Genomic DNA, 25,421 nt, shown 5'->3' on the forward strand with positions numbered 1-25,421 from the left:
GGCCACATGCCAATCAAAATCCCTGCCCCTGGGAGACACAGCCGGTCACGGGCCCGGCCAAACCCAAGAGTTCCATCCGGGTCTCCCACGAGGGGGCAAGGCCCAAGGCCTCGGGCCATCCTCCGCTGCTTTCCACAGCAGGGAGCTGGTTGGGAAGTGAAGCAGCCGGGACTCGAACTGGAATCCACAGGGGACGCGGGCGTCTCGACCGACCAGCTTCACGGCGGCGCCACCAGGGGGCGCTCCCGGCGCCCGCACCGAGCGCTGGGGAGGAGGGCGGAGCCGCAGCGCCGGCTGTCAGTCACGGGGCGGGGGCGGGGCCGGGCGCTGGGGTGGGGGTGGGCGTGGGCTCCAGGCTGCCCTGGCCGCCAGGGATGCAGGGCCGCCTGGCCGGCGACAGGAGGCGCCCGCGTCGCTCCGTCCACGCGCGGTCCAGGCAAATCCGATCACCCCCGAGTGCATGAAGCCCCCCGCCCCTCCCCGTCCGTCCGCGCCGGATTGGGGGGACAGGGCCTGACGTGGACGAACACCCAGGCTGTCCCCCAAGCCGGAGCAGGTGCGGCGGCGAGGTTCGCGGAGGCTGAGCGGCGCGCGGGGCGTGGACTCCAGGCTCTGCCATATATCATTCATTCATTCACTCATTCACTCAATCCTCCGGCGCCGGCAGCCGGTGGGGTCTCCGTCCTGGCCCCCAAGGAGCGGTCCGATGGCCCCAGCCCTGTGGAGTCAGGGCTGGTCTCAAGGGTGACTTGGGGCTTAGGGGCTTTGTCTGGGGAGCCCGGGAAGGTAGCCTGGACGAAGGGGCACGGGAGTTGGGGTTTGAGGAGTGCCTAGGAGTCCAGCAGGCAGTGGATGTCTTCATTCACTCAATAAACCCCCGAGCCAGTTTCCTCTGTGCTGACATCAACCCGGGCTCAGAGACAGAACACGGACAGACGCCGAGAGGGGCGGGGGTGGGGTGGAGGGCGAGGCGGGGTCCGGGGCGCCCCCAGAGCACAGGGAATCCGCTCTCGGTGTCTGTGGCTGCCGCCGGCGACGCTGGGACCCGGGCGAGCGCAGCTTCCATTCTGCCCCCCTATGGAGACGGCGCAGGTCCTGGGCGCTGCACCTGCGGGGGTACCCGGATGGCGCTCCCGTCCCCGCCGGGGCCCCCAGCGCCCCCTGCCGCAGTCGTAGACCCCAGGAGCGGGGCTCTCCGCCGTCTCCCTAGGACCCTAGGGTGCTTGTCTGACCCAGGCGGGGGTGGGGGGCTAGGGGTCTCCTGCCAGTCAGGGCTCGGAGGGGCTGGGGCAGATCGGGGGCCTGGAGTGACGCACAGACAGGCGGACAGACACGGACACACAGACACGGACTGACAGACGGACACGCACACGCACACGCGAGCCCCGCCGCTTCCCGGATCCCAGCCTCGCGCGCCCCCTGCTGGTCAGGCCTGGGACTGCGGATTCGGAACTCCGCCCCTCGCTTTCGGCCAGGCCAATCCTGCTCCTCTGCCTCCGGTATGTCCCGCCCAGGCCTCGTCCGCCGGACCAATCCAATCGCCCCCTTTCCCCTCTCGGGCCAATCCGGCCCCTTGGCGTCCTCGGTTTTTTGATCCCGCGCCCGGGGGCAGTGAGGTCTCCGGAGGCCGCTCTGGGCCGTCCTGTTGGCGAGGAACCCCGGGTGCCCCCAGGATCTCTGGCCACAGCCTCGGGCAGCCCCAGGACTTTTGCACCTGCGCTGCCCGCCGCTCCCGCCCCCGGGAGCCTTCCCCGCACCTGCTGGGGGGGCGTCCCTAGGCAAACGCCCCACTTGGCACTTAAAAAATGCTTATTGATTTCTTCTACTTAAAAGACAAAGTAGCAGAGACCCTCCCTCTGCTGGTTCACGCCCCAGTGCCAGCAGCAGCTGGGGGCGGGGCCCATCCGGGGCTCACGCATGAGTGGCAGGGCCCCGAGCACCCGCTGCCTCCCAGCGTGCGCATGCGCAGCAAGCTGGCGTCGGGATGCGGAGCCAGGACTCGAACCCGGGCCCCACAGCGTGTCAACGCGAGGCCAGCGCCCTCCCAGCCGCACCCGGGGCCCCCACGCCCCCCCCCCCGAGGACAAAGCCCAGGGGTTGCCGCGCGCACTGACGCGACCACATTGAGAGAGCGCCTGCTGTATACCACCTCGGCCCTCAATCCCTCGTGCTCACGCGGCCCAGCGCAGCTGCGGACACGGGGAGGGGGCGTCCGGGCGCACCTGCTGACACCCTAGGTGCTGTGCCCATCCCCTATCCCACCCTGCTCCAGCCTCAGGGCCTTTGCACCTGCTGTCGCTGACTTCCAAGCCCCCATTGCTTCTCCCCAAAAGCCCACAACAGCCCCTGGGCTGGGCCAGGCCGGAGCCAGGAGCTCCATCCGGGTCTCCCAGGCAGGTGCAGGGGCCCGGGCACTGGGGCCCTCACTGCCACCCCCAGGGTGCGCATGCGCCGGGCACCGCAGGCCCTCAGACATGGGCTGCGCAACCCCATCGCCAGCCGGGGTGAGGACGGGGAGCCGGCCCTGGAGGCCCTTGCTGCCGGGTGGGGGGCGCGAGGAGCGCGGGGGAGGCGCGCAGGGCCCCGCGCGGCTGTAGGGGAGCGGCCATCGCCTCTCACTCGCCCTGCGCTCAACCCGACTGGCAGCGGGAGCCCCGCAGCCCCAGGATCCTCCCGGCTTCCGGTTCCTAGGAGGGGCGGGTCTTGGTGTCCCCCCCATTCTGCAGACGGGGAAACTGACGCCCGGAGCAGCCGGGGGACCTGCCCAGCGCCCAGGATATCCAACAGCGGCCTCGCTCCCAGCGAACTCCCCGCACACCCTGCGTTTGTGTTGTCTGCGCCGGGGGTCGGGGACCCCGTGGGGTTCGGCCCCTGGACTGTTTAAAGGCCCTGGCCGAACGTGGGGATCAGACTCGCAGGTGCACGTGCAGGGGTGGGGAGTCAGGGAAGACTTCCTGGAAGAGGGGGCGCTCAGATGTTGCCGGATGGATAGGAGTTCAGCAGTTCTATCCACGCACCCAGCGTGTGCGCAGCGACCCTCGGGCCGCTCGGGAGGGGACAGGGCAGGGCGCAGACACGGAGAGGCGGGGGCAGATACCAGACCCGGAGCCGGCGCGGGGCTCTGCAGCCGGGGAGCCCCCGCCCCGCGCCCGCCTAGCTCTTTAACGCCCCCCCCCGCGCCCGCAGCGCCCCCGCCCCTCCGGCGGCTCCGCCCGCCCGCGCGCCCCGCACCGCGTCAGGAGCTGTCCGCGCCGCCGGTGCTGAAGCAAGATGGCCGGCGGCCGGGCCCCGGCGTGAGCCCCGCGCTGCCGCCCCGCGATGCCCCGGCCCAGTGGCCGCTGACCGCCCGCCCGAGCCGGCCCGGCCGCCCCAAGCCCGCCGGAGACCCCGGCCGCCCCGGCGACATGTCGCTGCTCTGCGTCGGAGGTGGGAGGCGCGGCCGCGGGTCGGGGTCCGCGTGGATGCGGCGGGGCGCTTGGAGGGGGGGAGATCCGCGTAGACGCGGCTCCGGCTTCGCAGCGGGGTGGGGGGTCCGTGTGGACGCGGCTGGCTGCGGAGGCCCGTGTGGACGCGGCGGGGCGGGAGGGTTCGATCGGGAAGCGGTCTGTGTAGACCGGGTGGTTGGGGAGGGGGCTCCGGTGGCGGCGGCTGGGCTGGGGGCTGCAGGGCATGCGCGGGAGGGGTCCCGAGGTTTGGGGGAGGCTCGGCTGTCGGGTCAGCGCCCCCCAGCCCGGGCGGGAGGCTGAGGACCCCTCCCCGCCCTCGGCCCAGCAGGGACGGCGGCTTGGGGTCTGGGGTCGCCTTTCCCCTTAACTCTCTGGCCTCGCGGTGGGGGCTGGGGGCGGGGGCCGGCCGGGGCCTCCCCTCCCCGCCCGCCCGGAGCGGCCGTGTCCACCCGGCCCGTCCTCGCCCGCTTGGGGCTGGAGGGGGGGAGGTGGAGCTATTTTGGGGACAGAAACGGGGCCCACGCCCAAGCCCACGCTCGACGTTGGGGTGGGGGCAGGGAGGGAGGAGCGAGCGGGGCCCGACCCCCGCCATCGCCCCACGCAGGACCCGGGCATCCTGGGCACCGCAGCGAGACCTCAGGCTCCGGGAGACCTCGGGCGGCGGGGGTGCGGCAGACGCTCAACTCCTCGGTCTTAGGGACCCGGCCCCCCCACGGCTACTCGATTCCAGACGGCTGGGGTGGGGGAGGGGGCGCAGCCTGAGACCCCGGGCTCCGGGAGACCTCGGGCGGCGGGGATGTTAGCGCTGCCGGTGGGGCCCTGTGAGCCCCAGCAGCCGCCTGGACCCCCCGGGTGGGCAGGGCCGGGAGGGAGCCGGGCCCCGCCCCCGCCGCCCCTCCCCCCGCCGCCGCTCCATTCACAAACCCAGCCCCGCCCGCCCGCTCCCCGCCGCGCCTGGCCGGGCTGGCGTGGACGCGGGTGTTCTTAAAGGGGTAGACCCTCCTTCTTCCTTGGATGTGGGAAGGGGCCCTGAGGTGAAAGGTCAACGCATCCAGCCCCGGGTGTCCGGGCCTGTGGAGTTAGGGGGCCCCCAGACCCCCCAATCTAGGCCTCAGCAGGAGGCGGAGGTGGGGGTCCGGACCCCTGCTGACCCCTCCCCCACTTGCCTAGGACCCGAGCGGAGGGCGCTGGGGCCTGGGGTCCCCCCCACCGTAGGCGTCCTGGCTCCCTCCCGAGCCCCACAGCCCCCTCGCACCGTCCCAAGTGAGGCTTCCCAGCGAGTGGGGGGCGGGGCAGGATCTCGCCCTGGGCCGTGACGCAAGCAGGAGGCTCGGCTGCGGGGGCGGCGTGAGGGGGGGCGGAGGTTTCCAGAAACCTGGCCCTGACGCGGGCGGGAGTCGCCCGAGTGGGAGGAGCCGCTGAGAGGGGCCGGCTGGGCGCCGGGCTGGGCGCTGGACCCGGGGGACTGGGGGTGCTGGGGGCCGGGGGCTAGGGGCTGTGCTGGGGCGCTGGGGGGCTGGGGGGCTGAGGAGGGCTGGGGGCCTGGAGGCTGGGCTGGGGGGCTGGGTGCTGGAGCCTTGGGGCTGGGGGGCTGGAGGCTGGGCTGGGGGGCTGGGCTGGGCGTCCGGCTGGGGGCTGGGCTGGGGGGCTGGGGGCGCCTGTGGGGAAGGGCGCCGGGCGGAGCCCGGGCAGCCTGGCAGGAGGGTGAGGAGGCGCGTGGGCGGGGTGGGGCAGGAGTAAGGGCGGGGTTTCCGCGTGGGTCTGCCCCTCCCAGCCAGAAGCCCGCCCACGCGCGCAGGTTCCTACACACGCGGTCCAGATGGGTCCTCGAGAGCGCAGGGACGCTCCGCACACACCCCTGCCTGGGGCGGCCCACGCGGCGAGGTGCGCATGCGTGCACGCGGGCGTCCACCGCCGCCGCAGGCTGGACGGAGCCGCGTGGGTTTCCGCGTGGCCCCGACACCCAGGCCGCCGCAGGCTCCCCTCGCACCCTGACGTTCAGGCGTGCACGCAACGGGGTCGGCCACAGCAGAGAGCTGGACCGGAAGTGGAGCAGCCGGGACTCGAACCCGCTCTGATACAGGGCACTGGTGGTGGCTTTGCCCACTGGGCCACGGTCGGTCCTGTCCCCACCCCCAAGCCTTAATCCACTTCCCCATGTGCATGGCTTGAGCACTTCCTGCATACCAGGCCCTGGGAATCCACAGCCCCTGAGGGGATAGAGTGGGAGGTTCGGGGAAGGGCAGCTGGAGGGAGCCCTCCTCCGGGAAGCCTGCCTTGACTTCCCCCGCCCCACTTGCTGCGTCTCAGAGCTGAGCAGAAGGGGCGAGCGCCATGGGTGCAGGGGCACGGCGGGGGCCATGGCGGGGGCTCGCTTCCCGACCTCCCATCTTCCTTCAGACTGCCGTTGGCCCCACCCAGCACAGCTGACCCCTGCCCCTGCCCCAGGAGGTCTCACAGGTCGTCTGCCCGTCCGCTCGGGGTCAGTCAGTGCCCCTGTCCCCTCCCCCATGTTGGCCTTTCTCGCCTGAGATGCCCTCACCCGTGGCTCATCTTCAGCTGCAGGCTCGCCCGCTGCCCAACGCGTTCACTTCCCCTCCACACCTGGGCTTGAACCCGTAAACCCGCCACCTCCAGTTTCCCCCGCGTTCCCTGCTCATGCCCATCTGTAGAATGGGCACGTTCGCCCGGCTCCAAGCAGCCCCTGCTCCTGCTCAGTCCGGCGCAGCGTGTGTCAGGGACTCGACCCCCGGTCCGTCTTGGGGGGCTCTGGGGTTCCCTCTCCCGCCGCCAACACCACAGGAAACCAGGGCCCGGGAATCCAGTTCTGGACTCTGTGTGCCGCACACCGCCCCCATGGCGAGGGCGGAGACGCAGAGGGACTGGGTGGGGGGAGGGAGACACTGCCCATCTGCTGGTTCCTCCCCAATGCCCAGATGGTCCCTGGCTGGGCAGGACAGGGGCCTCCCCCGCCGCGACCGCCATCCGGGTGCCCCACGTGGCTGCCTCCCCGGGATGCGCATTAGCAAGGCTGGGACTCGAACCCAGGCCCTCCAAGGAGGGGCCACTCTGCGAGTTGGCGCATGCTCCTTCCGCCCCCTGGACCACGTGGAGCAGGGGCGCGCTCCGAGGCTCCGAGGAGTCCCCAGGCGGGGGAGAAGCCTCTCCCCAGCTCCTCGCCCCCACCAGGCAGGTCCTGGCCCAGTGCCCCCCAGGCCAGGGTCCCCCGCAGCGGGAATCTTGGAACCAAAGCTGGGGCACCCTCAGCACCCGGAGAGGTCATTCCCCGGATGCAGAAGCTGAGCCCCGCCCCCCAGCGCGACGCCTGCTCCAGCCTCCCCGCCCGTCCCTGCCCCCTCTGCCGCTGGCTGCCTGCACCCACCAGGCCTGGAGCCCTCGCGGGACGAAGAGGGGACACCGGCGGCCCTGTGCCCCAGGCGCACGTGGGACCCTACACCAGACCCGGCGTGGGGCCGAGGGAGGGGGCGGGAGGCGACGGCAGGCTGACCACGCACTGGCCCTTGGGAGGGGACCGGGATGACCCCTGGCCGCTCTCCCTCCGGGCTCCTACCCATGGGTCCACCCCAGCCCGGCCCCGCCCCGCCCCTTCCTGACCCCGCCCCCGGCCCGTGGTCCCTGTCTGTCTCCTGCCCTGGCCCGTCTCCTGGGCCGCGTGTCCACGTGGGGAGGGAGCTCAGACAACCGCGGGATAAGGGGCTGGGGGGTGGGGACTCAGCTAAGAGCCGGAGGGGGCTGGAGGGGAAGGGGTGCTGGCTGGGGCCGGGTCTGCATCCAGGGGAGGGGCCTTGGGGCAGCGAGGATGGAGGAGGCCTGGAAAAGTGGGAGGGGCCACCGCTAGGGGGGGTCACACAGCGCTAGCCGGCCCCCACCTCGGGGCCCCGCTCAGGGCTGCGCCTTCAGAGCCGGACCACGCGCAGCCAACCTGATGCCTGGATCACCGTAGCCGAAGCTCAGACCTTTAAGGCCGCTGCCCACGGGGTCACCCATGTGAGGGGCAGACAGGACACAGACAGAGCAGGCACAGGGCACAGACAGGGCACAGGACACAGACAGGGCACAGGACACAGACAGAGCACAGACAGGACACAGGGCACAGACAGGACACAGGACACAGGACACAGACAGAGCACAGACAGGACACAGACAGGACACAGGGCACAGGACACAGACAGGGCACAGACAGGACACAGACAGGACACAGGGCACAGACAGGGCACAGGACACAGACAGAGCACAGACAGGACACAGACAGAGCAGGCACAGGGCACAGACAGGGCACAGACAGGACACAGGGCACAGACAGGACACAGGACACAGGACACAGACAGGGCACAGGACACAGACAGAGCACAGATAGGACACAGACAGGGCTCAGACAGGGCACAGGACACAGACAGGGCACAGACAGGACACAGGGCACAGACAGGACACAGACAGGACACAGACAGAGCACAGACAGGACACACAGACAGGACACAGGACACAGACAGGGCACAGGACACAGGACACAGACAGGGCACAGACAGGACACAGACAGAGCATAGACAGGACACAGACAGGGCAGGCACAGGGCACAGACAGGACACAGACAGGACACAGGGCACAGACACAGGACACAGACAGGGCTCAGATAGGACACAGACAGGGCACAGACAGGACACAGACAGGACACAAGACACAGACAGGGCACAGATAGGACACAGACAGGGCTCAGATAGGACACAGACAGGACACAGACAGGACACAAGACACAGACAGGGCACAGAGAGGACACAGACAGGACACAGAGCACAGACAGGACACAGACAGAGCACAGACAGGACACAGACAGGACACAGACAGGACACAGACAGGACACAGGGCACAGACACAGGACACAGACAGGGCTCAGATAGGACACAGACAGGGCACAGACAGAACACAGACAGGACACAAGACACAGACAGGACAAGACAGGGCACAGATAGGACACAGACAGGGCTCAGATAGGACACAGACAGGACACAAGACACAGACAGGGCAGACACAGGGCACAGACAGGGCACAGGACACAGGGCACAGACAGGACAAAAGACACAGACAGGACACAGACACAGGACACAGAGCACAGACAAGGCACAAGACACAGACAGGGCACAGACAGGGCACAGGACACAGACAGGACACAAGACACAGACAGGACACACAGACAGGACACAGGACACAGACAGGACACAGACAGGACACAGGGCACAGACAGGGCACAGACAGGACACAGACAGAGCATAGACAGGACACAGACAGGGCAGGCACAGGGCACAGACAGGACACAGACAGGACACAGGGCACAGACACAGGACACAGACAGGGCTCAGATAGGACACAGACAGGGCACAGACAGGACACAGACAGGACACAAGACACAGACAGGGCACAGATAGGACACAGACAGGGCTCAGATAGGACACAGACAGGACACAGACAGGACACAAGACACAGACAGGGCACAGAGAGGACACAGACAGGACACAGAGCACAGACAGGACACAGACAGAGCACAGACAGGACACAGACAGGACACAGACAGGACACAGACAGGACACAGACAGGACACAGGGCACAGACACAGGACACAGACAGGGCTCAGATAGGACACAGACAGGGCACAGACAGAACACAGACAGGACACAAGACACAGACAGGACAAGACAGGGCACAGATAGGACACAGGGCTCAGATAGGACACAGACAGGACACAAGACACAGACAGGGCAGACACAGGGCACAGACAGGGCACAGGACACAGGGCACAGACAGGACAAAAGACACAGACAGGACACAGACACAGGACACAGAGCACAGACAAGGCACAAGACACAGACAGGGCACAGACAGGGCACAGGACACAGACAGGACACAAGACACAGACAGGACACACAGACAGGACACAGGACACAGACAGGACACAGACAGGACACAGGGCACAGACAGGGCACAGGGCACAGGACAGGGCACAGACACAGGACACAGACAGGGCACAGGACACAGAGAGGACACAGACAGGACACAGGGCACAGATAGGACACAGAGAGGACACAGAGAGGACACAGACTGGGCACAGACAGGACACAAGACACAGACAGGACACAGGACACAGACAGGACACAGAGAGAGCACATACAGGGCACAGAGAGGACACAGACAGGACACAGACAGGGCACAGACAGGGCAGACACAGGACACAGACAGGACACAGACAGGACACAGACAGGGCACAGACAGGGCACAGACAGGACACAAGACACAGGACACAGACAGGACACAGACAGGGCACAGGACACAGAGAGGACACAGAGAGGACACAGACAGGGCACAGACAGGACACAGGGTACAGACAGGGCACAGACAGGACACAAGACACAGACAGGACACAGGACACAGGGCACAGACAGGGCACAGACAGGACACAGACAGGACACAAGACACAGACAGGACACAGGACACAGACAGAGCACAGACAGGGCACAGACAGGGCACAGGACACAGACAGGGCACACGGCCTCTGCTTTGCGCCCACCTCACTGCCCTGGGTGACATCAAATAGCACCGGTGGGGGCATTGGCACAAGCAGGTTAAGCTCCTTCCCCTGTCTGCCAGCTGCATGTGCCCCATCCCCTGTCAGTGCGCTGGTTCGAGTCCCGGCCCCGGCTCCTGGGCACGTGCACCCTGGGAGGCGCAGGTACCGGCTCCTCTGCCCACGCGGGGACCCATGTGGAGCTCCTGGCCTAGCCCCCGCCATTGCAGCCATTTTGGGGGTGACCCAGCCGATGGCAGCTCTGTCCCTGGCCCCTGCCCCCGCACCCCGCATTTGCATTTCTGTGGATTTTTTTTGAAGACCTCCCCAATCATCTTTTGGCTGTGGTGCCTTTGTCAAATGTGCACGCGGAGAGGAGGGGCGGGGCCCGGAACAGGTGCGGGGGTGAGGGCAGGGCTAGAGCAAGTTCAGGGGCTGGCGCGGGCGGGGGGGGGGGCTTGCCGGGAGCAGGTGCAGGGGATGGGGCATGGGCGGGGCGGGGCGGGGGCGAGGCCAGGAGCAGGGAGTGGGGCTTGGTCGAGGCGGGGGCGGGGCCGGGACCAGGTGTGGGGGCGTGGGAGGGGCCTGGGGCATGTCGGGGGGTGTGGGCGGGGCCGAGAGCAGGTGCAGGGGGCGGGGCGTGGGCGAGGCGGGAGTGCGAGGCGCAGGGTGGTGGATCGCGGGGTGGGGGCTCTGAGGCCCAAGGCTCAGCCCTGGGGCCCTGGCAAGTATTCGGGTTCACCTCCCCGCCTCGGAGCGCCCTCCAGCCGCCCTGGGGACCCTTGGTGGGACGGACTCAGACCCTCAAGGACCGCATCTCCTCCCCCTGACGGAACCACGGGAGAGCGTCTCTCTTCCTCCTCGATGCTCCTCTTCCTCCTCCCTCGGGGGCGATCCTGAGGACTCCCTGGAGGAGGCCCAGGACTCCTGCTGAATGGGGGGGGGGGCTCGGCGGGCGGGGCAGCATCCCACCCCCTCCTGCCCCGGGGCTCGCTGTCTGATGGCCTGTGTCTCTCTCTCCCCTCCTCTCTGCCTCCGCCCCTCTCCCTGTCCTGTTGTTTCTGTCTCTCCCGGGGGTCTCGCGCCCCCTCTCCTGTCCGGATGTCGGGGTCTCCGTCTCCCTCCCGCCTGCTCCCTTCCCTGCCTCTGTCCGCAGTCAAAAAAGCCAAGTTTGACGGTGCCCAAGGTGAGTGCCGTCTCCTGTCCTGCGCTGTCCATCTGTCCGTCTGTCGGGGAGGCTGGGGGCGGGCCTGAGCGGAGACAGACAGCTGACCGCTGCACCTGCTGCGCGCGGGGGGCGGGGCCAACGGGGATCCAGATCGCCCTGAGCCAGGGTCCCCGCGGGGCCGGGTCGGAGCTGCCCAGGGCGGCCCGGATGTGCAGGAGCCCCCTCCCCAGGCCCGGCGCTGACCCCGCTCTCCCGGCCGCAGAGAAGTTCAACACCTACGTGACGCTCAAGGTGCAGAATGTGAAGAGCACGACCGTGGCGGTGCGCGGGAGCCAGCCCAGCTGGGAGCAGGACTTCATGTTGTGAGCGCCCGCCCCGCCCAGGCCACGCCCAGCCCTGCCTCCTGTGCCCTCCACCCCCCACAATCTCTGCTCAGGGCAGCCAGGGGCCTAATTTAAAACCTGCATTCCTAGCCCACTGCTCCCGGCCCGGACCTGGCTGCGGCTCCAGGACCTCGGACAGTGGCCAGAGCCCTCCGTACGCCCCCACGCGCCTGCTCGCCTGGGGCCCCCTTGCCTCCTGCGCGCACCCAGCTTGAACCCGCCCCAGGACTCCCGCACACCCCAGCTGGCTCCTCCCCAGGGAAGCCCACCCTGACTGCTGGCCCCAAGCTGTGATTTTTTTTAAAGATTTATTTATGGCCGGCGCCGCGGCTCACTAGGCTAATCCTCCACCTTGCGGCGCCGGCACACCGGGTTCTAGTCTCGGTTGGGGCGCTGGATTCTGTCCCAGTTGCCCCTCTTCCAGGCCAGCTCTCTGCTGTGGCCAGGGAGTGCAGTGGAGGATGGCCCAAGTCCTTGGGCCCTGCACCCCATGGGAGACCAGGAGAAGCACCTGGCTCCTGCCATCGGATCAGCGCGGTGTGCCGGCCGCAGCGCGCTGGCCGTGGCGGCCATTGGAGGGTGAACCAACGGCAAAGGAAGACCTTTCTCTCTGTCTCTCTCTCTCACTGTCCACTCTGCCTGTCAAAAAAAATAAAATAAAATAAAAAAAGATTTATTTATTTGAGAGGCAGAGTTAGAGAGAGAGAGAGACAGGCAGAGCCTCCTTCCGCTGGTTCACTCCCCAGATGGCCGAAACGGCCAGAGCTGAGCTGATCCGAAGCCAGGAGCCAGGAGCTCCATCCGGGTCTCCCACGTGGGTGCAGGGGTCCAGGGACTTGGGCCATCTTCCACTGCTTTCCCAGGCTACAGCAGAGAGCTGGATGGGAAGTGGAGCAGCCAGGACTTGAACCAGCTCCCCTGTGGGACACGGGCACTGCAGGTGGCAGCTTCACCATCAGGCCCCAGCGTCAGCCCCTGCTGTGGGGCTCTGTGTTCTGAGTGCGCCCACGCGCAGGGTCTCCCCCTCTCCGGGTCCCCACCTGGGCGTCATTCCAGTGAGAAGCCAGCAGGGGGAGTGCTTGAGCCGCGGGCGCGCCTGGTGGCCCTGCTGGGGTGTTGGGGCCTCTTCCCCACCCGCCCAGCAGGGGGAGGCGCGGGCCGGGCTCTGCTGTCCTGGGGACTGGGCTGACCTCTGAGCCTCCGTCCCCTCCCCGGGGGGGACCTCCCCTCTCCCCACAGCGAGATCAACCGGCTGGACCTGGGGCTGACGGTGGAGGTGTGGAACAAGGGCCTCATCTGGGACACCATGGTGGGCACCGTGTGGATCCCGCTGCGCACCATCCGCCAGTCCAACGAGGTGGGCACAGGGCCCGGGGGCTCCTGGCCTACACCCTGCGTTCCGCTCAAGGGGCAAGGACTCACATCTGGTCAAGGGCCCCATCGGCAAGTCGCTCCTGGGGGCCGAAACATACATACGTGGTCCCCCTCCAGCTGCAAGGCACTAGGGACACGCGGCCGGAGCTAGGCAGCCCTGGACCCAGCTCCGACATGTTACGGCCCCAGGAGGAGTAAGGGGCCATGTATTGTGGGCCCCGGCTGGGCAGCAGGTGCTGGACCAGAACCTGTCAGTCACCTCCCAGCCCCCACAGCCCAGTCCCTGGGCCTCGGCCCTCCAAGCCCTCCTCACCCCGGTGGGATCCCCCTTGTGAGACCCTGCGCACACCTGGCCCCCTTGGCCACACCCCCAGTGCACCCTCTGTGGCCCCTCCTCCAGGAAGCCCCCCAAGCTCCCCCCTGGGTCCTCCAGCCCTCCCCCTGGCCTGGCCTGGACCTCCCAGGCCTGGGGTTGCCTGTGTCCACTCTTGCTCCTCCCGGCTCAGGCTGGGGCGCACAGAGGAAGGAGGTGCGACAGTCCATGCGAAGCCTTCGCGGGGACCCTGGGTTCCTGGTACCCTAAGAGACGGAGATGCCGGGGGTCAGAGTGGCCCCGTCTGCTCAGTGCCTCGCTGGCCCTGAACTGGGAGAGGGGGGTCCTCCCTGCACAGTGGGAGGAGCCAGGCTCCCCCACCCCCTCCTCTGAGGTGGGCGTGGCCATGCCGGGCTGGGGCCCCTGGGACTGAGTCGTGACCTGGGCCGCCAGGTGCAGCAGGTGCACCACCCCCCACCGTGTCCCGCAGGAGGGCCCCGGGGAGTGGCTGACGCTCGACTCCCAGGTCATCATGGCCGACAGCGAGATCTGCGGCACCAAGGACCCCACCTTCCACCGCATCCTGCTGGACACGCGCTTCGAGCTGCCCCTGGGTCAGTGCCTGAGGCGCGGGAGCCCCGCCTCTCGGCTCACCTGCCGCTCTAGGGGGGCGCCCGGGGTGGGGTGGGGGCTGGGGGTGAGCACCAGAGCTGGGCCAGGTTGGGGGGCGGGGCCAGGACAGACAGGGGGCGGAGACTCAGCCGGCGTGGGGCCAGCCCTGGGGGCAGGATCAGGGCTCAGCCAAGGTGTGGTCAGGATTGGGGTCGGAGCCAGTGCTCGGTCGGGGTGGAGCCAGGCCTGAGGGCGGGGCCGAGGACTCAGCTGGGGCAGGGCCAGGCCTGGGTGGGGGCAGGGCCAGGCTGGGGGCTTGGCCAGGAGCTCAGTTGGGGCGGGGCCAGGCCGGGGTTGGAGCCGGGGTGGGGCCAGGCTGGGGCGGGACTCAGCTAGGGCGGGGCCTGGGCGGGGGCGGGGCCGGGCTCACCGGTCACTCTGCCTGCAGACATCCCGGAGGAGGAGGCGCGCTACTGGGCCAAGAAGCTGGAGCAGCTGAACGCCATGCGCGACCAGGACGAGGTGGGCGCTGGCGGCCGGGCCGGGATCCGCCGGGTCTTCCCGCCCCCTCCACTCGCTGACCCTGGTCCCGACTTGGCTCCGCGTCACCCTCTGCGGGCTCCCAGCTCCGGCCACTGTGGCTCCTGGGCCCTCACCCGCTGCTTCCCCAGGCCACAGCAGGGCGCTGGGTCGGAAATGGGGCAGCCGGGACTCGAACCGGCGCCCACCGGGGATGCCGGGGCCCGTGACACCGGGCCTACCGGCTGCACCTGCACCCTTGTCCAGAGGGGAGGCTGGGACAGGCCCGGGGGCCAGGAAGCCCCCAGCCTCCCAGCCGCCCCGCGACAGGCGCCCTCTCCCGCAGTATTCGTTCTCGGACGAGCAGGATAAGCCGCTGCCAGCGCCCAGCAACCAGTGCTGTGAGTGTGCGGGGCCCCGCCCCCTGGCCCCGCCCCCACATCAACTCTGGGGTGACACGTGGCCCCTGGAGGGGCTCCCGCGCCCCCTCCCTAGCGCACAGGGCCATGGGGGGGGGGAGACCCGGGCAGGTGCACTGGAGCCAGCGCGCCCGGGCCCAGTGTCGGCGCCGGGCAGAGTCCCTGGGCTGCCGCGGGCACTGGCCACGGGGAGTGGGTCCTCCCCGCGGCCCCTGCCTCCCACGCTGTGCGCCTTCGGGCTGCTTGCCGCCCCTCGCTGGGCCCCCGGCAGAGGCTGGAGGCTGAGCGCTCCTAGGCTGGGGGGGCGCTGGCCTCGGACCCCGAAGTCAGAAATCCACGCCCCCACGCCCCGCACCCTGTGTGTCCACCCCGAGGCGCCTTGTGGCCTCACGGGAAATCGGGAATTCCCCCCCTTTCCCCCGTCTTCTTCCCATGAGCTGAGCGAAGGGTCAGGGTGGAGGGGAGGGGTTCGCGGCTGGGGGAGGGGCGCCCCTACGCCCCGCCCCGCTGTTCACCGCCCCTGCCCCTTCCCTCCCCAGGCAACTGGAATTACTTCGGCTGGGGCGAGCAGCAGAGTAAGTTAGGCTCAGGGGTCTCGGCGCCAGCCCCACCCCGCGGGAGCCGGGGGCGGGGCCGGGGCCGGGGCGGGGCTAGTCCTTCAGCTCGGGTGGGGGTGTGGCTCTGCCTCTGGGGCCAGGCTGAGGGCTCAGCAGGCCTCGCGACCCCTCCTCGGCCCCCTACCCATCCTCACCCCGCCCCTCCCTGTCCTCACCCCGCCCCTCCCCATCCTCACCCCGCCCCTCCCTGTCCTCACCCCCCCCCTCCCCATCCTCACCCCGCCCCTCCCTGTCCTCACCCCGCCCCCCCAGACGACGACCCCGACAGCGCCGTGGACGACCGCGACAGCGACTACCGCAGCGAGACGAGCAACAGCATGCCGCCGCCCTACTACACCACGTCGCAGCCCAACGCCTCGGTGCACCAGTACGCCGTGCGCCCGCCGCCCCTGGGCTCGCGCGAGTCCTACAGCGACTCGGTGCCCAGCTACGACGACTTCTCCGAGCCGCGGGCGCTCAGGTAGCGGCGGCCCCGCCTCCCGCCGTGGGCGTGGCCCGGGCGGCCTCCCGGTGGGCGTGGCCTATAGTGTGGGCGTGGACCCGCACCCCTTGGCCCTGGTCTTACAATGTGGGTGTGGCCTCCCTGCCCGGTGGGCGTGGTGTCCTCCAGGTGGGCATGGCCTCTGCCGTTCTCGCCCACACAACCGGGCCACGGAGACTCAGGGGCGGCCACAGGTTTACCCGGCGAGCGTCTCCACTCCCTTGAATCCAGGTCCTCTGGCCCGTGTGGGCCAGGCACTTCCCGGCGCTGGGCTGCTCCGTGAGCCTGGAGTCTGCTCCGGCCCCCCCCCCCCCGCCCTGGCCGGATGGGCAGGTTGGACACTGGGCAACGCGGTCTTAGGCAGGCTAAGTGTTCAGAAGGCACCGGGCGGTGTCCCGCAGGGCCCACAGGGGAACAGGTGGCGCCCGGAAAGGGCTCCGCGTGGCCACCGCGAGGACGAGCGTTCGCAGGTGTCCAGCAGGGGGCGCTGTGGTGCTGGCAGTAGCGCGGACGCTGGGTGATTGACGTGTGTGGGGCCCCCCGGGGAGTCTGCCCGCGCTGACATTTCCCGGGAAGGAGTGGGGGGTAGGAAGCAGACCCTCAGCTGACCCTGGGCCGTGGCCATGGGTGAGGGAGACTGTCCAGGCTGCCCGGCACTGGACATTCTGGGGGAGACAGGCCAGACACGGACACTCTTCTCCCGCTCCGTGGGGCTCAGCTGGCGGGAGGCCTCCAGAGGGCTTCCTGGAGGAGGGTGCATGGAAGCCCACCAACGAGGCCTCCCCAGAGGGAAAGCGAGTTCCAGCGTGAGGCTGGAGGGCTGGATGGCGCCGGGTCATGCAGGAAGGGCCTGGAGGGGCCGAGGACCGAGGAGCCTGGGGGAGGCCCCGACTGGATCAGGTCCCCAAGTCTTGGAGACCACCTGGTCTCAGGTCCAACCTCAGGGAAGCAGGCCCCGCCCAGCCCGGGGGGCCGGTGACACGGCCGGTGTGCACTCTGAATTTTCACCGGCAGGGGGAGCTCTGGTCCCTTCCTGCCTCCCAGCTGTTCCTAGGGGCAGCCCAGGACCAGAGGGAGACCTCCGCACCCCACCCCGCGCCGGTCCCTACAACATCCTGGCGGCCAGGGGACCGAGCCACAGCCTGGAGAGGGTTTTTTTTTATTATTATTATTTTTATTTGAGAGGCAGAGTTATAGAGAGAGAGAGAGAGAGGTCTTCCATCTGCTGGTTCCCTGACCAAATGCTCTCAATGACCAGAGCTGAGCTGATCTGAAGCCAGGAGCCAGGAGCTCCATCCAGGTCTCCCACGTGGGTGCAGCTTGGGCCATCTTCCACTGCTTTCCCAGACCACAGCAGAGAGCGGGATGGGAAGTGGAGCAGCCGGGACTCAAACCGGCATCCATATGGGATGCCGGCACTGCAGGCTGGGGCTTTACCCGCTACGCCTCGCGGCCCCAGACGGGTGGTATTTTTAAGAGCGGCGGTGATAATGTTGGTTGAGTGGCTGGAGGGTGGCCCCGGCTCATCCTGTCCGTGCTCGGGGGCGGGGCCTGAGCTGGTCGGGGGATGCAGGAGACCCGCGAGGATGTGACAAAGCCTGTGTGGAGTTGGGCAGGTGAAGCAGGTGCAAAGGCCCGGGGGTGGGCTCTGGGGGAGCGGCGAGGACGCTGGAGGGGTGGGGTGAGGGCAGGTGCGGTGGGAAAGGCCGGCGGGGGCCTCCGAGGGGAGCGAGAGGAACCTCACTCAGGATGGGCACTCTGTCCACAGGGCGTGGGCGGGGTGTGGGTAGCGAGGGCGGGCCGTGGGCGGGGCTCGGGCAGCCCCACCCCCGCTGCAGGATCCGTGCTATGTCCACGTGTGTGGGCGGGGCTGGGCAGCTCGGGTGTGGTGGGCCGTGGGCAGGGCTGGGCGCCAGTGGGGGGCTTCGGCGGCCTGGCTCCCGATCCTGAGCCCCCGCCGCCGTCCCGCAGCCCCACGGGCAGCAGCCGCTACGCCTCCTCCGGGGAGCTGAGCCAGGGCAGCTCGCAGCTGAGCGAGGACTTCGACCCTGAGGAGCAGAGCCTGCGGGGCTCGGAGCTGGGCGACGAGCGGGACCCGGACTCCTACCACTCGTGCCACAGCTCGGTGAGCTGCAAAGACTCGCCGCGCTGGGACCAGGATGAGGAGCTGGACGAGGACCTGGAGGACTTCCTGGAGGAGGAGGAGCCGCTGCCCGAGGAGGAGGAGGAGGAGGAAGAAGAGGAGGAGGAGGAGGAGGAGGAGGAGGAGGTGCCGGACGACGTGGGCAGCTACGCCCAGCGCGCGGAGGCGGCCGTGACCGAGCCCAAGGACTTCAAACGAATCAGCTTCCCGGCGGCCGCCCCCGGCGAGGACACGGCCCCCGCCCCGCCCTCTGAGGCCACGCCCGCCGCGCCCGAGGAGCTGCCCAGAGCCGAGCCGGCCGAGCCCCCCACGGCCGAGGAGAGGTAGCCACGGGGGCTGGGGGCTGGGGAGGTCAGAGGTCAGGGAGCGGTCCCAGGGCTGGGGCCGGAGGCGGGGTCAGGGCAGCTGGGCCAGCCAGGGGGGGGCCGCGGGCCAGGAGGGAGGGCATCCAAGGGGCTGGCGGAGTGGGGGGCCCAGGCCGGGAGGCGCGGAGAGCCGGCCCGGAGCCCGCGCGGCCCCTGCCTCAGTTTCAGGCCCCGAGAGGACGAGGAGGACCGGCAGGGCCAGGACTCGATGTCCAGGGCCAAGGCCAACTGGCTGCGGGCCTTCAACAAGGTGCGGCTGCAGCTGCAGGAGGTGAGCGAGCGCCCCGGCCCCGCCCATGCCAGAAGGCCCAGCCCATGCGGGCCCCACGCCCCGCCCACTCTGGCCCCGCCCATGCCAGCCAGGCCCCGCCCACACTCCCTCCCACTCCTGCCCGGCCCCTCCCATGCCAGACCAGCTCCACCCACGGCCTGTGCATGCTGGGCCGGCCCCACACACTTCAACTAGGCCTCACCTACACCATCCAGGCCCCGCCCACGCCAGCTCCGTCAGCCCAGTGTTCCTCTCAAATCAGCATGGCCACACCCTACACCCTACCCACACCTTCCTGGCCACGCCCAATGCCCAATACCACACCCATCCGAGCTAAGCCACGCCCAAAGCCACGCCCAGTGGTCACCCTGGCCACGCCCAGTGCTCTGTGCACACCCTGCCTCTGTCCCGCCTTTGCTGGCCTCACCAGTGCTCAGCCTAAACGCCCTCAATGCCTCTACCAGCCTGGCCCTGCCCGGGGCTCCGTGCGCATGCGCCAGCCCCAGTCCCATCAGCCCCCTGGCCACGCCCACGCCACGCCCACACGGGGCCGGCCCCGCCCACGCCCTGCACCTCCTGCTCCCCGGCTGCGGCCACGCTGACCACACCCGTCCATCCGACTGTCCCGCAGGCTCGGGGGGCAGGAGAGATGTCCAACTCGCTGTGGTTCAAAGGCGGGTGAGTGGGGCCCCCGGGCGAGGGGCGGGGAGCAGCGCCCAACCCACCCCGCGATGCCCGCCTCGAACCAGCGTGGGGTCCTGGGGCGAGGGGCAGTCGGGTGCGGCCGAGCCTCAGGCGGGGCCCTGGGTCTCCGCAGCCCCGGGGGCGGCCTGATCATCATCGACAGCATGCCGGACATCCGCAAGAGGAAGCCCATCCCGCTCGTGAGCGACCTGGTGAGCGCCGTCGGACGGGGCGGGGCACAGACCCCGCCCCCCCACTGCAGGGGCGGATCAGGGGCGGGGGGCCTGGGGTCAGGAGCGAGGGGCGGACCTGGGGGCTGGGGTAAACTTGGGGCCTGGGCGCGGACCTGGGGGCGGGGGGGGGGCAGGGGGCGGACCTGGGAGCTGGAATGGGTGGGGGCTGGGAGCCGGGGGCAGGCCTGGGGGCCGGAGGCAGGGGCTGGGGGTGGACCTGGGAGCGGGGGGCTGGGGCCGAGGAGCGGGGTGGGGGGCGGGGGCCAGGGATGGACCTGGGGGCTGGAGCTGGGGCTGGAGGCCGGGGGCCAGAGGGGACATGGGGACCAGAGGCCCGGGCTGGCCAAGCCGACCTCCGCGGCTAATGCGGTCTGACTTCCGCCCCATGTGCTGCGTGGACCCTTCAGGCCATGGTGAGTGACCTGGGTCTCCGCCCACCCCGGACCCCTCCATGCAGCCCTGACCCACCCGTGGGCTCTGGGAGGACCCCGCGGGGAGGGGGCGCCCAGGACCCGCTCTGACCGGGATCCTCTGTCGCCTCCTGCTCTGACGCTGCCCCCGGCGGGCGGTCGTGGCTGCGAATGCGTCCTGCGGCCTCGGCGGCCCCTCGCTGCCCGGGACCCCCGGGCGCCTGCGGCCCGCACAGTCGCTGGTGCAGTCCCGGAAGGCGGGCATCACGTCGGCCCTGGCGTCCAGCACGCTTAACAACGAGGAGCTGGTGCGTGGGCCGCGGCGGCGTCGGCGGGCTGGGACCCCCCCCCACCCCGGGAGCGCCGCACAAGCCCCTCCCTCCCCCGCAGAAGAACCACGTGTACAAGAAGACCCTGCAGGCGCTGATCTACCCCATCTCGTGCACCACGCCGCACAACTTCGAGGTGTGGACGGCGACCACGCCCACCTACTGCTACGAGTGCGAGGGGCTGTTGTGGGGCATCGCGAGGCAGGGCATGCGCTGCACCGAGTGCGGGGTCAAGTGCCACGAGAAGTGCCAGGACCTGCTCAACGCCGACTGCCTGCAGCGTGAGTGGGGCGGGGCCGGAAGCGCGGGGCAGGGCAGTGGGGCGGGGCAACAAGGCAGAAGGCGGCCAGAGGGGCGGGGTGGGGCGATGGGGCGGGACCACTCAGAGGGGCGGGGCAGCAGCAGTGGGGCGGGGCGGGCCCGGGGCAGGGCAGGGGTGGGACCGGGACGGGGGTGAGGCCTGGGCGGGGCTGTGGCGATGGGGCAGGGAAGGGCCAGGCCAGAGGGGCAGGGCAGTATGAGTGGGACGGGGCCAGGGGAGGGGTGGCGGGGCAGGGCGGGGCCGGCGGGGCTGGCGCTGCGGCAGTGGGGCGGGGCAGGGTGGGGCGGGGCAACAAGGCAGAGTGGGGCCAGGCCAGAGGGGCGGGGCAGCAGCAGTGGGGTGGGGTGGGGCAGGGTGGGGGTGGGGCCATGGCAATGGGGCGGGGTAGGGCCAGAGGGGCAGGGAAGCAGTGAAGAGGCGGGGCGGGGCTCAAAGTCCTGGGGTGGGGCGGAGGCAATGAGACAGGGAGGGTCCAGAGGGCGGGGTGGGGCCTCGGCATGGGCGGGGTTGGAGGGCGGCCAGGCAGGGCCCTTGGGAGCGGGGCTGGCGGTGCCCAGGACAGTGAGGCCGCATCCACAGGCAAAGCGGAAAAGAGCTCCAAGCACGGGACCGAGGGGCGGGACTGGAGGGGTGGGTGGGGCCTCGATGTGGGCGGGGCCGGAGGGGCGGGTCAGTGGCAGCAGGGCGACGGGGCAGGGCATGGCCTGGCGGGACGGGGTGGGGCAAGGCCATAATGGGTGGGACAGGACCAGAGGAGTGGGGCAGCGGAGGTGGGTGGGACTTCAGGGGGCGGTGAGGTGCTGGAGGGGGCTGGGCCATGCCAGAGGGGCAGGGCGGGGCCGCAGGGGCGGGGCGTGGGCTGGGCTGGGCCTCGGTATTTGCCCGGCCTCGGTGAGGCGGGGCCCTCGGGGCGGGGCTGGCGGTGCCCGGGACAGTGCGGCCGCGTCCACAGGCGCCGCGGAGAAGAGCTCCAAGCTTGGGGGCCGAGGGGAGGGGCCGGAGGGGCGGGGCGGGGCGGGGCCTCGGCGTGGGCGGGGCCCTCGGGGCGGGGCTGGCGGTGCCCGGGACAGTGCGGCCGCGTCCACAGGCGCCGCGGAGAAGAGCTCCAAGCACGGGGCGGAGGACCGCACGCAGAACATCATCATGGTGCTCAAGGACCGCATGAAGATCCGCGAGCGCAACAAGCCCGAGATCTTCGCGCTCATCCAGGAGGTGTTCGCCGTGAGCAAGAGCGCGCACGCGCAGCAGATGAAGGCCGTGAAGCAGAGCGTGCTGGACGGCACGTCCAAGTGGTCGGCCAAGATCAGCATCACTGGTGCGCACGCGCGCGGCGGCCAGCAGGGGGCGCGCCCGCCCAGCCCCGGTGTCCGAGGGCAGCGCTGAGCGCGATGCGGCCGGCAGGGGACGCCCTGGGCAGCGGGGACTGGGACTTCTGGGGACCTCGGGCCCAGGGCGTGCGGCGAGGGCTCCCCGCCCAGCAGGCCTCGTCCCCGTGCCTAGCCCCGGCCCCTGTCCTGTGTGTGTTCCAGTGGTCTGTGCCCAGGGCCTGCAGGCCAAGGACAAGACGGGGTCCAGTGACCCGTACGTCACGGTGCAGGTCGGGAAGACCAAGAAGCGCACGAAGACCATCTACGGGAACCTGAACCCTGTGTGGGAGGAGAATTTCCACTTGTGAGCGCCCGGCCTGGGGGTGGGGCTCCCGGCGGCCCCGCCCCTGCCTGACCACACCCCGCCCCGCTCCGCAGCGAGTGCCACAACTCCTCGGACCGCATCAAGGTGCGAGTGTGGGACGAGGACGATGACATCAAGTCCCGCGTGAAGCAGCGGTTCAAGCGCGAGTCCGACGACTTCCTGGGGCAGACGATCATCGAGGTGCGCACGCTCAGCGGCGAGATGGACGTGTGGTACAACCTGGGTGAGCAGGGGGCGGGGCGGGCGTGGGCGGGGCCCGGGAGGGGCGGGGCGGAGCCCAGGGAGCCTGCCAGAGATCAAAGACCTTGTGTGGTACAACCTGGGGCTCAGGGCGGAGCGGCGCGGGGCCCAAGGATCCAGCAGAGGAGTCTGGTGGGGGAGCCGAATCAGAGGGTGGAGGCCAAGTCTGTGACTCCCAGCCCGAGGGAGGAGGCAGAGCCCCCGAGCCCCAGGCTGCTGTGGGCAGGTGTCTGGGCTGAGGGAGCCCAGAACACTCTGAGTTCCGGTGGGGCAGGGGGGCTCACCCCAGGAATCCCGGGGACCCGGTCTGAGGGGGGAGGCGCGGACCCCGGACTGAGGAGGGAGGCCGAGACCCTGGCACTGACCCCGGTCTGAGGGTAGAGCGCCTAAGACGTTCTAGTCCGAGGGAGGAGGCACAAGGCTGGGAGCTCAACGAGGTGAGGACCCAGAGTCTGATTCTAGGGGTCCAAGGGGCCGTGGAACCTCACACATGCGCGCGCACAGACACACGTGCACACACGTACACACACGTGCACACAGGACACACACGCACACGCATGCACACGGAGGCCGCCGGGCTGCGGACCTCACGTGCCCCCACGCCCTCGCCCTCAGACAAGCGCACGGACAAGTCGGCCGTGTCGGGCGCCATCCGGCTGCACATCAGCGTGGAGATCAAGGGCGAGGAGAAGGTGGCCCCGTACCACGTGCAGTACACCTGCCTGCACGAGGTGAGCCCCGCCGGCCGCCGCCCGGGCCTCCTGTCCACGCAGAGGAAGCCCCCTCCGCCGGGAAGCGCGCCCCAACTGCAGCCCTGTCCGGGGACTCGGGTCGCTGATGGGTGGGTGGAGCATCCCGGGTGGCCGCGAGGCTGCAGGGACGTGAGCTGACGGACAGCAGCGCCGGCGCCGGCGCCCGTGGCCGTAACCGCCCTCCCCCGTGGCCGCAGAACCTGTTCCACTTCGTGACAGACGTGCAGAACAACGGCGTGGTGCGGATCCCGGACGCCAAGGGCGACGACGCCTGGAAGGTTTACTACGACGAGACGGCGCAGGAGATCGTGGACGAGTTCGCCATGCGCTACGGCGTCGAGTCCATCTACCAAGCCATGACGTAAGGGGCGGGGCCATGGGAATTGGGCGTGGTGGGGAGTGACAGCGGTGAGAGAGGCGGGGCCCCGGAGTGAGTCCATGTACCAAGCCATGACGTAAGGGGCGGGGCCAGGGAGTGGGCGTGGTGGGAGTGACAGCGTGGGAGAGGCGGGGCCATGGGAATTGGGCGTGGTGGGGAGTGACAGCGGTGAGAGAGGCGGGGCCCCGGAGTGAGTCCATGTACCAAGCCATGACGTAAGGGCCGTGGCCAGGGGCAGTGGGCGTGGCTGGAGTGAGTGACAGCAGTGAGGGAGGTAGGGCCTGGGAGTGGGCGCGGTTGGGTGAGCCACAGTGGTGAGAGAGGCGGGGCCAGGGAGGAAGTGGGGGTGGGGAGTGAGTGACAGCGGTGAGAGAGGCGGGGCCCCGGAGTGAGTCCATCTACTAAGCCATGACGTAAGGGGCGTGGCCAGGGGCAGTGGGCGTGGCGGGGTGAGTGACAGAGGTGAGAGAGGCGGGGCCAGGGAGGAAGTGGGCGTGGGGTTGAGTGACGGCTGTGAGAGAGGCGGGGCCAGGGGAAGTGGGCGTGGCGGGGAGTGAGTGACAGCGGTGAGAGAGGCGGGCCCCGGAGTGAGTCCATCTACTAAGCCATGACGTAAGGGGCGTAGCCAGGGGCAGTGGGCGTGGCGGGGTGAGTGACAGCGGTGAGAGAGGCAGGGCCAGGGAAGCAGTGCGCGTGGCGGGGTGACAGCAGTGAGGGGCCGTGCTGGGGCCGTCTCGGAGGCCCCGCTCGGGCCCAGCATCTGCCGCCCCCTCGCAGCCACTTCGCCTGCCTGTGCTCCAAGTACATGTGCCCCGGGGCGCCGGCCGTCATGAGCACGCTGCTGGCCAACATCAACGCCTACTACGCGCACACCACCGCCTCCACCAACGTGTCCGCCTCCGACCGCTTCGCCGCCTCCAACTTCGGGGTCAGTGTGGGGCGGGGGGCGGCGGGGGGCGGCCTGGCCCGGCGCCGCGCTCCTGGGTCCCCCCGACTCTGGGCCCGGCCTTGCTGTGTGACTGCACGGGTCACCGCCCTGTGGACTGGGGTCGGGACGTGGGGAGGGCTCAGTTCCGTCTGCAGTAAGCCCCACCCACCAAGCCACGGCGGCGGCCCCGCTCCCCGCCCCCCGCGCCCACCACGTCCGCCTCCACCCACAGAAAGAGCGCTTTGTGAAGCTCCTGGACCAGCTGCACAACTCGCTGCGGATCGACCTCTCCATGTACCGGGTGAGGACGGGCGCAGCCCCGTGCCCGGGCGCGCGAACACAGGCGCGTGCACCGCGTGTCCCTCTGCGCATGCGTGTGCACTTCTGCGCCGCGCCAGCCCCCAGCGTGCGCCCCTGCAGCCAAGCGTGATCGCGCAACTGTGGGAAGGGGTTGTCGTCAGTCCTGAGTCCTGGGAGAAATTGGGGGACCCTGGCAGCCCCCTCCCCACCCCTGACCACCGCTGAAGCCGAAGCCGCGTCTCTACCCGCTCTCAGCCTGTGTGATCCCAACTCCCCACCCCTCCCGACAGAACAACTTCCCCGCCAGCAGTCCCGAGAGGCTGCAGGACCTCAAGTCCACCGTGGACCTGCTCACCAGCATCACCTTCTTCCGGATGAAGGTAGGGGAGGGAAGGAGACCCTGGCCCATCGTCGCCCGCCCCTCCCCCACGGAGGCGGCGCCAGGGCTCCCGGCCGTGGGTCATGGG

General features: G+C 69.8%; 1 protein-coding gene across 4 annotated transcripts in view; it reads left to right on the forward strand.

Moving 5' to 3' along the window:
• The first annotated feature begins 3,229 nt into the window (after window positions 1-3,229).
• Window positions 3,230-25,421, forward strand: part of UNC13A (unc-13 homolog A) — a 39,291-nt gene continuing 17,099 nt past the window's right edge. The window contains exons 1-24 of one of the 4 annotated variants that reach the window (XM_089315809.1): window positions 3,230-3,426; window positions 11,177-11,206; window positions 11,451-11,550; window positions 12,811-12,928; window positions 13,749-13,872; window positions 14,319-14,392; window positions 14,736-14,790; window positions 15,348-15,383; window positions 15,678-15,885; window positions 17,878-18,372; window positions 18,577-18,685; window positions 19,317-19,363; window positions 19,503-19,581; window positions 20,010-20,015; window positions 20,249-20,320; window positions 20,403-20,622; window positions 21,751-21,978; window positions 22,193-22,334; window positions 22,409-22,578; window positions 23,211-23,326; window positions 23,545-23,708; window positions 24,504-24,654; window positions 24,887-24,955; window positions 25,245-25,334. In XM_089315809.1, the coding sequence (XP_089171935.1) occupies window positions 3,405-3,426; window positions 11,177-11,206; window positions 11,451-11,550; window positions 12,811-12,928; window positions 13,749-13,872; window positions 14,319-14,392; window positions 14,736-14,790; window positions 15,348-15,383; window positions 15,678-15,885; window positions 17,878-18,372; window positions 18,577-18,685; window positions 19,317-19,363; window positions 19,503-19,581; window positions 20,010-20,015; window positions 20,249-20,320; window positions 20,403-20,622; window positions 21,751-21,978; window positions 22,193-22,334; window positions 22,409-22,578; window positions 23,211-23,326; window positions 23,545-23,708; window positions 24,504-24,654; window positions 24,887-24,955; window positions 25,245-25,334 (2,925 nt within the window). In that variant the 5' untranslated portion in view covers window positions 3,230-3,404. The remainder of the gene's footprint in view (window positions 3,427-11,176; window positions 11,207-11,450; window positions 11,551-12,810; window positions 12,929-13,748; window positions 13,873-14,318; window positions 14,393-14,735; window positions 14,791-15,347; window positions 15,384-15,677; window positions 15,886-17,877; window positions 18,373-18,576; window positions 18,686-19,316; window positions 19,364-19,502; window positions 19,582-20,009; window positions 20,016-20,248; window positions 20,321-20,402; window positions 20,623-21,750; window positions 21,979-22,192; window positions 22,335-22,408; window positions 22,579-23,210; window positions 23,327-23,544; window positions 23,709-24,503; window positions 24,655-24,886; window positions 24,956-25,244; window positions 25,335-25,421) is intronic. The other 3 variants (XM_089315810.1, XM_089315811.1, XM_089315812.1) reach the window with 3 other exon arrangements.

This window comes from Oryctolagus cuniculus, chromosome 16, assembly GCF_051225735.1.
Source record: "Oryctolagus cuniculus isolate XC-2025 breed Fujian yellow rabbit chromosome 16, ASM5122573v1, whole genome shotgun sequence".
NCBI classification, from domain to species: Eukaryota; Metazoa; Chordata; class Mammalia; order Lagomorpha; family Leporidae; genus Oryctolagus; species Oryctolagus cuniculus.